The sequence below is a fragment of the Cibotium barometz genome, chromosome 23 (assembly GCF_041138505.1).
Source record: "Cibotium barometz isolate CiBa-2024 chromosome 23, ASM4113850v1, whole genome shotgun sequence".
Taxonomy (NCBI): Eukaryota; Viridiplantae; Streptophyta; class Polypodiopsida; order Cyatheales; family Cibotiaceae; genus Cibotium; species Cibotium barometz.
In genome coordinates this window covers 18,375,989-18,387,762 of record NC_141068.1, presented here as the reverse complement: position 1 = coordinate 18,387,762, position 11,774 = coordinate 18,375,989, and the positions used below count along the sequence as shown (strand labels likewise).

Sequence of the window (11,774 nt, the reverse complement as noted above, 5' to 3'; positions counted from 1 at the left end):
AGAATGAAGCTCTCTCTCCTCTCAACTCTCTCTCTTTCGCACCATAGACACAAGAGAGCAAGGAGATAAGATGAGGATAAGACTAGACTCAATTGGCATAAAGGGGGATTGTTTCTTACATTATGAGAATGTTGTTATTTATAAAACTGGCCCTTGGATGCCCAAAACTTAAAGAAAGATAAACTAAATGATTACAAGATACATAGACTTGCGGGATTGTTAGCCATTCTCATAATTGCAATGTTTATAGTGCCGTTTCATGACACTTATTGAGTTGTCTCTCTTATGTATCTTATGTAATGAAGAGATGCTAGGTTAACCTCAAAATGCGGTTAACAAATGACTTGGACATTTCCAAGTGAATGGTTTGTAGTGCCATTGCATGAATATGATGCCATATCTAATGAAAAGAGTTATGCCCATAACTTTGATGCCATTGTTATTTAGATATAGCATCATATTCATCCAATGGCATCTCTCCCAAGTTGCACTCCATATTCCTCTCCCCCAAGTTGCATTGTTAGAATGTGTAAAGTCAGATCAGTATTATGTACCAAGTGGACAACTTTAAGGCTATCTAGTCTTTTTTTAGATTATTTAAATGCTCAAAATTCCTCGTAGTAGCTCTGAGGTTTGACAAGCTCATACCTCTACAATTACAATTTGGGGGCGTTTACAAGAGGCATATAGAGAACTTTACATAGCCATTATCTCCCAACTTTTGGATGCAATCAACTAAATTCATGCGTGCTTCATGGTTTAGTGCCTATGAGGACTAATATTCTCATATTTTCCTTGTTGTTTAGTCTGTCTCTCTCTCTCTCTCTCTCTCTCTCTCTCTCTCTCTAAATGCTATTATATATTCTGTAATGAAACAATTGCACACCCCTCTGCCCTTACTTGGGGTGCAAGGTATATATTTTTGTAACAAATCAATTGTTGTAGTTTAATTTTCATAGCTCAATTTTTTCCTAGATTCGAATCTTAAGTTTAAAATTTGTAATATTTAACTCAGCCTTAATTTACGTTTATGCAATTTTCCAGGACAAGTTTGGTTTGGTAGATGCTCATGCCACTTGCATTGTGTGAACATTGATTGTCCTTATTACTCTAGGCTTGGTTATCACAATGAAACACAGTGGAAGGGAAGATTTAAAAAGAGTTTTCTCACAAGTTTGACTGGCCCCGGGAACCCTCTTTGTAGACATTGTGACTAGGAGCCAAAATGTGTGGCCTTGTGTCATGCTAGGATATATTATTGTTTACCCAAAGACCATAAGGGTACTAGAAGATGTGCATCATAGTCATCCATATGAGGAAGGACAAAGTAGAAAACTCTAGCAAAGCATTGAAGACATGGTTTCATTTAGGGAAAACTTGAATCCATTTAATATCAAATGGAGAAAAATGTAACTAAGCATGTGATATTCAATATGCTTGTTAATGTGAGAAAGGTGTAGCCTCTGCAGGTATTGGGGAGGAGGAGTATGCTAAGCTTCTGGATAGTGTGACTCCACTTTCAAATAGAAAAAGGATTGACTAGTGTTTGGAAGATGCAAGGAAGGAGAAGTATGGCCATGGTTATGGCTTAGAGGTTGTCCTTCATTTGAAAACAAAATTCAAGTTTTCATAAATTCATAGTGTCATGTTTGCTGCTAGTCAGCTAGGCCCTGAACATGAACCCCATGTGTTTAACTATGGTCCCCGGAAGTGGGCTTGACTTGGTTAATAGGATGCGACCAGGTGGAAATTTAGAGAGTATGTGGATTCATTTTGACCATGTGCATAAAGTGCAAGGTTGGCCAACCATGTCAGCCTTCGTGTATGATCCATTTGTGAGGGAGCTTCTTACCATTTCCACTTGTGAATTTAGGATCGAGGATAGGAATGCCCAAGTAAGATTCTCGAGGATGCTTATTAAAGTGGTTCAGGACAATGGGTTTGCAAAACCAAAATTCAAAGGTTTTATTGGTAGATGAAGCCAATGCCAACTGGTTTGTAGTCTGCACTTTGGAGGGGCAAAGAAGAAAATTCCAGAGATGGAGAGGTCATGTGTATTCCATTGGGAGAAGGTCCTATGGTCCAACATACAATGAATTGTATTAGGCCGGCTTTCCAAGAGGAGCATAAAGTATTGTGTAGCAAATCGAGAAGTTCTCCGTCGAAGACTACAGCAAAACAATGCTAGCATGAGATTCGCAAGTTCTGGCATGCAGGTCATGCAAAAAAAGATGAGATAACTTCATTGAAAACATGGTTAGCTTGGTGGGAGGTTAGAGAGTTTTACTGGGGTGCCTGGCTTGTAACACAGGATGACTTTGGGGTGTATTTGTGCAAACAAGCCCCCAAATTCTTGGTATAAACCCAAACTGGTTTTTTTTCACATTTTCGATAGTAGTGATAGAAAGAGAATAGCGAGGTTGGTAACTTAACACATTTACCTAGGGATGAGCATAGACCCCAGCTTTGCCAAAGAGTTTCAACAAGTTGTTGACTACAAGAAAATAATCATGCCAAAACTTATGGCACCTTAAAGCTAATTGCATGCATTTTTTGTGTGACATGTATTTTCCTAGATCCCTATGGATATCATCCGACATCATTATGACTGTTTTACCATATGTCAAAGGCATAACCAAGCGTTTAACCAATTTTCTCATGAAATAACCCTCCAACTCGGGGGTGATGAGCTTACTATCTCTCAAACACTTAAGATAATCTTCCCTCACGCTTATGTATAGATCGCTACGCATAGTATTCATTGTCAAATTAGTGGAAGATGCTATTGTGGTATCTTGTAGTAGCAAGTAAGCCATAATTTGGTATGCTAAAGAACTAGCATCAATAAAATTTTTCCTTATTTACCAATAAAAAAGCAAATGAATATTATCGTATAATAATCCATGCTTAAGAATGGAAAGTAACCTCACGAGGTGAACAATTGGTGAGAATAGCCTTTTTCGACGACAAAACAGGAACGTAACCAACTGCTTGTCGGGGTGGGGTGTCAAGAAACATGGATCAATCTCAAGCTATGGCTATGGAGGATGAAACAAAAACATGCTTAAGATTAAACAAGGAACTTAAAGAATAACCAAATGCGAGACTTACTCAATATGTGCTCTAAATCTTGACTCTTTGCTACATGTTTCATTACTTGAAACGGTCCCCTTTTAATGAGGAGGTACACTCTTGGGCTTGTATATCAATGTGGGATAAGCCTCCACTCTTCTCTCTAGTTCACAAGTCACCTTAAATCTCAACACCATCCCTTGATGGTGACTTGACCTATCTTTGAGGCTTAGAGGTCATCTCTAAGAGTGAGGTCCCCCCCTTGATAGAGACTTGACCTACCTTTGAGGTCTAGAGGTCTGTTCTAGGTCTGTTCTAAGAGTAGGAATACAAACTTTGGCTATGTCTTCTACCTTGGCTACATCATTGGTGAAAGAGGGTAGGACATACAAAGTTTTTAGAAAAGATGATTGGAGCTAGAGGCATCATTTTTTACCGCAAAGTGACGATCTTCCACATAGTTATTTTCTTGATTTTGTTTGGAGTAGCAATGTTCTTCCAAGTGCCCAATCCTGCCACATGCATTACAAATTATTTTTGGTTTATTTTTTAAACGACAATTTTCAAAGATGTGACCAAGTTTGCCACAATGATTACATCTTTGATATGTTGATTGATTTTCTCTTTGAAATTTTCCATCCTTTGTAATAAATGGTGCTTGCCCACTGGAATGTGATTTGAATGGTTCTTTATCCTTGAATTTTGATTCTTATTCAAATAGAGATGATTCTACATCTTGAAGTTTAGTTTTGGGCACATTTTTAAGTGTAGCCAAGTGATTCATAAGGTTCTTGGTCAACACTTTTTAACAATACGGCAATAGATTCATCTTCCTCAATGACTTTCTTTAATGCACTAAGTTGGTGCTTGTTGATACCTTTGAATTTACTGATGTGTTGTGCTCTCCTTCTTGTCGATCTTGTAAAACTACATGAGAAGGTTGATCTTTGAGCTCTTTGAGTTGGTGCCAAAAATCTTGTTGAGTTCCTGCCATGCCAACTTGGCATCCTTGATTCCAGAAATGTCACTAATCACATCATCATCAAGATTTGGAGCGATAAGACCCAATGCTTTGTTGTTTTGAAGTGACTCAACCTCCACTTGTTCATCCTCAATTAGGTGCCAAAGCCCTTTACGCATAAGCAAGTACATGGTCTTGCTTTTCTATGTGTAAAACCCATCACCATTAAATCTTGAGACAATTGTTACATGCTCCATGATGAGAAGGGGGTCTTACCTTGAGCCTTGATTTTAGTGCCCAAGCAGTGTCTAATCCTTTTTACAATATGCGACAATGCAATGCAAGAGAGATATTGTTTATGACAATGCTATATGCCAAAAAAAGAAGGAGATGTGAACACCTTCCATGTGTAAGGCCAATGAGAACGAGCTCTTATATCTAGAGCTTGGTGTATGAACATGCCCTTTAGATTTGGCTAAGGTTTTAAAACCTTATCTAGAATTTTCAACCACACACAAGAAATAGAAGGCTTATGTGGTAGATAATGACAACAATGAAGACTCTACGCAATGTGGCGAAGATGGTTTTGCTGTGTGTGCCAGTGGATGCTGAAGGGTGAAACTGTGCACCACTCGGAGATGATTGCTTGTTGTTGACTACTACCTTCAGTAGCTCACATCCTGATACACCAGCATTTCTCGGCCCTGTAGCAAAACCTTTTTCCTGTGCCCGGCATAAGACAAGCCTCTTTTTATTGATGATTTTATCTGGAGATTACAGAAAAAGAAAAGATATATAGCGTGCAAGACTAGCAGTTTTGATTAGTTGCTATGTAGCTTCGACCTCTCTTACTAATCATGTTGAAACCAGGTTCAATAGGCCATGGCATCCATTGTAGTGGATGTAGTTGCGAGGACAAGAATGCACAATGGTTGGAGAGAGAGAAAGAGCTGGCATCCTTGAAGATGAATGTTACAGATGTGGAAGTGATTGCCAATGAACTTGAGCTTGATAAAAAAAATGGTAGAACATACACTACGAGCACAAGAGTGATGTTGTGGCTGTTATACGGTTCTTTTGCTACCTAGATGCCTTAATTCCACCTCTTCTTATTCTTGTCAGTGGTGCTTCTCTTCTTGGCACCACTTCCAAGAGAAAAAAAAAGGAAGTTTCTCGAGCAAGACCTATATGCAAGAATAACCCTACCATAGCTAGAGCCATCCTAGCTCTGATACCATGTCAAGAAACATGGATCAAGCTCAAGATATGGCTATGGAGGATGAAACAAAAACATGTTTAAGATTAAACAAGGAACTTAAAGAATAACCAAATGCAAGACTTACTCAATATTATGTGCTCCAAAGCTTGACTCTTTGCTACATGTTTCATTGCTTGAAACGGTCCCCTTTTATATGAGGAGGTACACTCTTGGGCTTGTACATCAATGCGGGATAAGTCTCCACTCTTCTCTCTAGTTCACAAGTCACCTCAAATCTCAACATGGGGTTCGAACGGTCCAACTACATACTTACGACACTGCCGCCGAATGGCTTCTTGCATACGTATCTAGTGTTGCAGATGGTGGCTTCACCATCTTTAACGGTGCAGATCATTTGGAGTAACTTGCTCTAGTCTTTAGCGATTAGCGTGACTTATCTAGTCTTTCAATACTTCGTCCAGATCGTACTACTTATCTAGCGATTATGCTACTTATCTGGTAGGTAAAGATCTCTTCTAGTGGCTTGCAGGTAGTGGCATGCCACATCATCACCAAATTTGGAGACTTCTTAAATATGCAAAATTATCCACCATGATATATATCATTGGAAAGGTTTTGAGGAGTAGATTCCAAATGTCCAAACTCCGCTCATTTCTGAGTTGATTTGCAAAAATTTCACCATGAGCCCATTTTGGTAGAGAGAGAACTTTGTGTAGAAATCTTTAAAGGGCCCAATTTGAGTTCAAATTTCCCCTAATGAAAGCACTATTGTTTATATCTTATAAACAAGATTGCTTTTAGTGCCTTTTAAGCATAAAATATCTTAAAAGCACTGTTATTTATTTCTCTTAATCCTTTAAGCACGTTCATAGGAGCAATGTCTTGAAAATTGTGTTTTGGTCCACCTTATCCTACATACACCCATTTAAGTACCAATTTAAATATAAATGCATGAGATAGTTAGTTAAAAGAAACAATCAAACTTGCCTTAAAAGAAATAGTCAAACTTGCCTTTCCCCATTAACCTTATAGCACTTCCTAAACGTATAATCCCCACGCATGTGCTTAAGTAAGTCAACCATAGGAGTAGATTATGATTCCTCTTGCATGACATCATATTATATGCTAGTCTTCAATTTTCTAAGTTTTGAAGGTGGAATCTCAAGAATAAAGGTTGGCTGTCCCACAAATAAAGGACCACGTTTGACTGGTTTGCTTGCATTTCTAGACTAATATGGAGGTTTTCATTTCTCTTCGATCCAACCTCTCGTGGTCTTAAAACACACTTGATGTATGAAGTACATATGGTCCCATAGAAGGGTATGTACAATTGTTTAGCACATGGGTGAGATGCCAATAGTTCACCTTTATGGGAGCTTCTTGTTTCATATCTTATGGAAGTGGGCCCTTTGATATTGGAGGAGTTGGGGAGGTTGTGCACTTTGAGAGGGGAGGAGAGGGGAGGGCTATTGAATTGTGTGTGGCTCCATTTTTAGGACCATAACTGGTAAAGGTCTCACATTGAGGCTTTTTTTTTTCATGCTTGAAATATTATTTCATGGCGAGAAAGGGCTTTTGTTGGCAGAGTTGAAATAAGATGAGGGTATGATAAAGAAGATGAGGAGGGTATGATAAAGGCACTTTAAGTATAAAACGATAAGGGGGCAAGGTTCGCTTTCAACGACTCGAGGGGCTTCTACAAACGACTTTTTTGTGTGGTGGAAAAGTGAAGGCAGTTTTGTCGTTGGGATTGGGATGTTCCCCATGGAGGGGGCCGGGCTGCCGGGATACGTGCAGTCTGCCGACTGGTAATCATACGTGCTTTTGCTTTTGTGCCGTGGAAAGCCCGGCCAAAACGGCGCCCACTGGCCTCTATGTCGCACACCACTACAGGCTGCGAGCAGCAGCGCCTAAAAGTCTCTAACGTGCTGTGATCGGGGTCTCTACGACATGACACGTGCATTGGTCGAGAGAGAGAGCGAGATTCTCACACGAGATAGAGAGAGAGAGGGGCAACTAGATTGCCTGCCTGTGTGTGTGTGTGTGTGTGAGAGAGAGAGAGAGAGAGAGAGAGTTAGTTAGAGAGAGGCAACTGGTGTGTGTGTGAGAGAGAGACGAGTAGTAGATTGAGTGCGTGAGAGAGAGAGAGAGAGAGAGACGTCAGTGTGACAGTGTGTGAGAGAGAGAACAGTAAGTGTGCGTGATGAGAGAGAGAGAGAGAGAGACAGACAGAGACGTCACTGCTGTGACAGTGTGTGTGTTTTGGGGAGAGAGAGAGAGAGAGTGCGTGTCTCCCCGCGACAACCTTTGTTTTCTAAGCCCTGCATAGAGAGAGAGCGAGCAGTGTGTGCGCGCGCAGTGTGTGTGTGTGAGAGAGAGAACAGTAAGTGTGTGTGTTGGAGAGAGAGATAGAGCGAGAGAGTGTGTGTGTGAGAGAGAGAGAACAGTAAGTGTGTGTGTGTTGGAGAGAGATATATAGAGAGAGAGAGAGTGTGTGTCTCTCCCGACAACCTTTGTTTTCTGAGCCCTACACAAACTATAGTGTGCCCTTATTAAGCTGCCCTTGACCTAATTGCCATCCTTTAGGCTTGCACTGTACGCTACTTCTCCAACTACTCTAATAAAGCTAGAACGCAAGCTAGCTTGCTGCACATCTTCCATATATATTTAGGTTTGCACTGTGCGGGACTTTTATAGTTCTTGTTTTGAGAGATGAACTGCTTTTTGCATGCAGGCGGTTGCACTTCACCGCCTTTTGAAAACCCTAACCCTAACCCTAGCTCCAATATGTCCTTCATTAATTCGCCTAAATTAGTGCGAGATTACATGGGCCTTGGGTGTGCATTAATGCACTCCTCTTCTCGCATCCGGGCATTGAAGGAAGAAGATAGCATTTTATCAGGTAATGGGGGCCAAATTATTGAAAAGACAAACAGCTTTTTAAGCACCCCTCTGTGTGGAAGCCATCTCAAGCTTGCACCTCCTTCTTCTTGTGATGATGGTGATGGAGAGCCATTAGAGCAAAGGTGACATATCTATTCCCCTCTGTTGTTTTTTCCCCAATTTGCTTGAGGAATGATATTTCTTGCTTAATTGACATGAAAATTATCACTGGGTATACTTTTAATTTTCTTGAGAGTAATTTTTGTGTGTGATTTTGTTTGTTTTTAAAAAATTATTGAGAGTTAATGATGTTGCTTGATTTCAACAAGGATTAGTAAATTAATGGGTATTGATGGGTGCATGGTAATTACTTTAATTTTCTTGTTATTGCTTGAGGACTATAATATAGTGGATATTTATTGGTGCAAATAAATTAAAAAAATTTATTGGATTTATATAATAATATAGTGAATACACATTGGAACATAAATTTTATTCTCATTTTCTTAAGCAGTGCTAGTGTTGGTTGGCCTCCCATTAGCTCGTATCGGAAGACCACCACCCGTGCACTCTCTAAGCCTTGCAGAGAAACAACCTTAGCAGATCCTGCACCTCTTGATAAATCTGATATTATGGCCATGGAAGGCAACCTTAGAAAACCTTTGCGCATCAAAGTAAGCATGGATGGCACCCCCTTCATGAGAAAATTGGACCTTAAAAGCATGCAAGGATACCATCATCTCGCCATGGAGCTCCACAAACTCTTCAAATTCTACAAGAGTGAGAGCCCATTTCTAAATCTCATAATTTTTGCCATGTTATACGTTGCATTAACTAGGATTTGTAATAATAATCAAGGTCCTTAACTAGGATTTGTGATAGTAATTCAAGGTTCTTGAAGGCTAAAGTTATATTGATTATTAAATCATATGTGATGGGTTTTGATAGGTCAATCGCAAGCCTTTGTGAAATTATTTTCTGAAATAGGAAGGCCCTTATACTGTATGGATCTCCATGGTGCTCATTACATTCTTACTTACAAGGATGGAGAAGGAGATTGGATGCTTGTAGGGGACACACCTTGGGAGTGAGTATTAATATTATTATATAATTACGCTCCTAAACTTTTAGAATGCACTTAATTATGTGGCATCATAATAAAGCTTAGATTGATTTATCCCAATGGAGACTAATTAACTTACATTGTCTTAACCTAATGGAATTTTTCAGGACCTTTTCCAAATCGGCTAGAAGAATTCGGATCATGAAGAGATTACAGTAGCATTTGAAGAATCATGATATTATGATATTAATATATTCTTAATATCCGTTTTGCTAGTAGCAAAGAATAATGTATAATAATAAGATTCATCGGATACAATAGTTGTAACAAAATGGTTATGCTTATTAATTAATTTATGTTGATATGAACAAGTCTTTGAGCAGGTCATGCCCACTATCTTTAAAGTAGATACAATTGTTTGGGTTTTTGTCTCCAGTGAAGAGATTTATATTGGATTCATAAGTGGTGTTGCGTACAATAATGCTATTCTCATAATTTCATTTTTGCCAAATTTTATACCGCCACATGGCAAAAGAAACCAAATACAAACAAAATGCATGCCTATGCTTAACTAGGGAAACAATTCTTGCCCAACTCACAATAGGCTTGAAAGCTTACTCAACCCCACCACCAAGCAACTCCCTTTTCCGTGGGCAGGGTTGCTTTTGACAGGCGTCTCACGACCGTTTTTGGACATTATGTCCATTAAATACAGTCACTCATTTTTTAGTAGCACGTCAAAAATAAAAACTATGAAAAATAAAGCACTATTTCTATTAATACCATCCTCGGGAGGTCACTTATAAATATGTAAGCATAGTACATGGGTTCAACAGAAGGGGTTTTTTTAATCCCTTTTTAACATACAAAAGAGTACCATCATTTAAAGGGGGTATTTACAGATTGAATAGAAAAAGGGTATATTTTATTCATAAAAAATTTACGGATAAGGGGTTTTAAAATTAGGCCTTGAACGCACGTGATATAGATAGTTTACATATAGTCAACCCCCCGAGATCCCATAACTTTGAAGGCTTAACCGCCCATCAAAAATCATCCTCGCCGGCAGGTACTTCTCCCATGTGTATACTTTCTTTTTTCTTTAAAGTTGTTGCGAGGAGTACATCACGCACTATTATTTCACCCCTTTGTGGAGTGAGGGAGAGGTGTGGGCCAGAATCAAACCCACATCCCCGAAGAGAAAGGATGTTCCTTCCCACATGCTTATTTATAACCACTTTACCTTAATTGAGCTCCTTAACTTGGCTTGATATAGTTATTGGTTCATCTACCATTCTCAGTCAACAATATACAACATACTATGTAGGTTGTTTATTCACCAAACTATATCAAGGTTGTGTAATTAATGGATCCACGGTGCAACCTCAGTATGTACTAAGATTGGCCCTCCGAACATGCCTCCCTTTCCAATTATTAACCCCCACCCCCACCTCCTCGTGCCGCCCCCAAATGAAAACCTATCGTGTAGCTAACTCCTTGGGCCCAACTCCATGTATGCCATAAGCATGTTCAAATACTTGGTCATGTATATATTGGCTAAATAAGATCGTTAATGGACCAAGAAAGGGAACATGGGAGGAACATGGGCATGGTTCAGTGTGGAGGCCAAGGTAATAAGTGTGTGTAAACATGGCCAATGGTATATAAGTCAATTATAAACTTGTTTGTAATTACCCATTTATGATTAATCAAAATTACTAATCAAATGTCTTTGTCAAGCAAGCTTCCTGGTGACCTTCTCCCTCATGAGATGGTGCATGTGTGTACTGCAGGCTATGGGAGCAACTCTTTCCTTGTTCTCTTCTTGTAGTGGTATTAGAGCTTTTCTCTTGAGCCATGGGAGAGAGAGAGAGAGAGAGAGAGAGAGAGAGAGAGAGAGAGAGAGAGAGAGAGAGATAACAACATGCCAACACATGCAAAGGAATAATAAAAGAAAACACATTAAGAGTGGGAGAGAGAGATGGTAGACAAGGAGAAAGACAGAGAGATGCAAAGAGAGGGAGGAAGAGACAGACACCCTTGATGAGGCAGGGGAGAGAGAGAGAGAGAGAGAGGGAGGGAGGGAGGGGGGAGAGTAAGATGAGGTGAGAGAGAGAGAGGGAGAAAGGCAGGGTGGGATGGGAGAGATGAGGTGAGAGAGGGAAAGCATGGGGGGGGAGAGACAGAGACAGAGACAGAGACAGAGACACAGAGAGAGATTAAGATGAGGTGAGAGAGACAGACTATCGGTGTCCGGTCAACACTTGCATGGTTTTGGACCACCTAGTTGGCTCCTAGAGAGCGACGACTACCTCAACTATGCCCAATGCGACAAGCCAACGCACAGCGTTGAGCGACCAGTCTACTTATGCTTAGGGGAATTAATTAGGACTATGCGCAAGTTAATTCCTAAATCCTTCATGTTTCTAGATAGGATTTGACACCTTAATGTTTCCGGATAGGAGTGAACACACAAACAAGCATGCATTTGACATGAGTAGATAGAACTACGTAGTACAGAATAACAGAGTCAACCCACAAGACATTCTTGAGTATAAGCTTAAACGCTCAATAGT

At 39.8% G+C, this 11,774-nt stretch overlaps 1 protein-coding gene across 1 annotated transcript; it reads left to right on the top strand.

The window, feature by feature from the left end:
- Nucleotides 1–7,832: 7,832 nt before the first annotated feature.
- LOC147625701 (auxin-responsive protein IAA3-like) lies at nt 7,833–9,566 on the top strand. The gene is made up of 4 exons (XM_086817825.1): nt 7,833–8,278; nt 8,650–8,915; nt 9,084–9,222; nt 9,366–9,566. The coding sequence occupies exons 1-4, from the start codon at nt 7,965–7,967 to the stop codon at nt 9,415–9,417; spliced, it is 771 nt and encodes a 256-aa protein (XP_086673951.1). The 5' UTR covers nt 7,833–7,964; the 3' UTR covers nt 9,418–9,566.
- Nucleotides 9,567–11,774: the final 2,208 nt, after the last annotated feature.

Bases quoted from the DNA above. Each gene is read 5' to 3' on its own strand.
- LOC147625701 (XM_086817825.1), top strand. From the start codon at position 7,965: ATGAACTGCTTTTTGCATGCAGGCGGTTGCACTTCACCGCCTTTTGAA. The intron at 8,279-8,649 runs GTGACATATCTA...TTTCTTAAGCAG, and splicing joins GGAGAGCCATTAGAGCAAAG to TGCTAGTGTTGGTTGGCCTC. The intron at 8,916-9,083 runs GTGAGAGCCCAT...GGGTTTTGATAG, and splicing joins ACTCTTCAAATTCTACAAGA to GTCAATCGCAAGCCTTTGTG.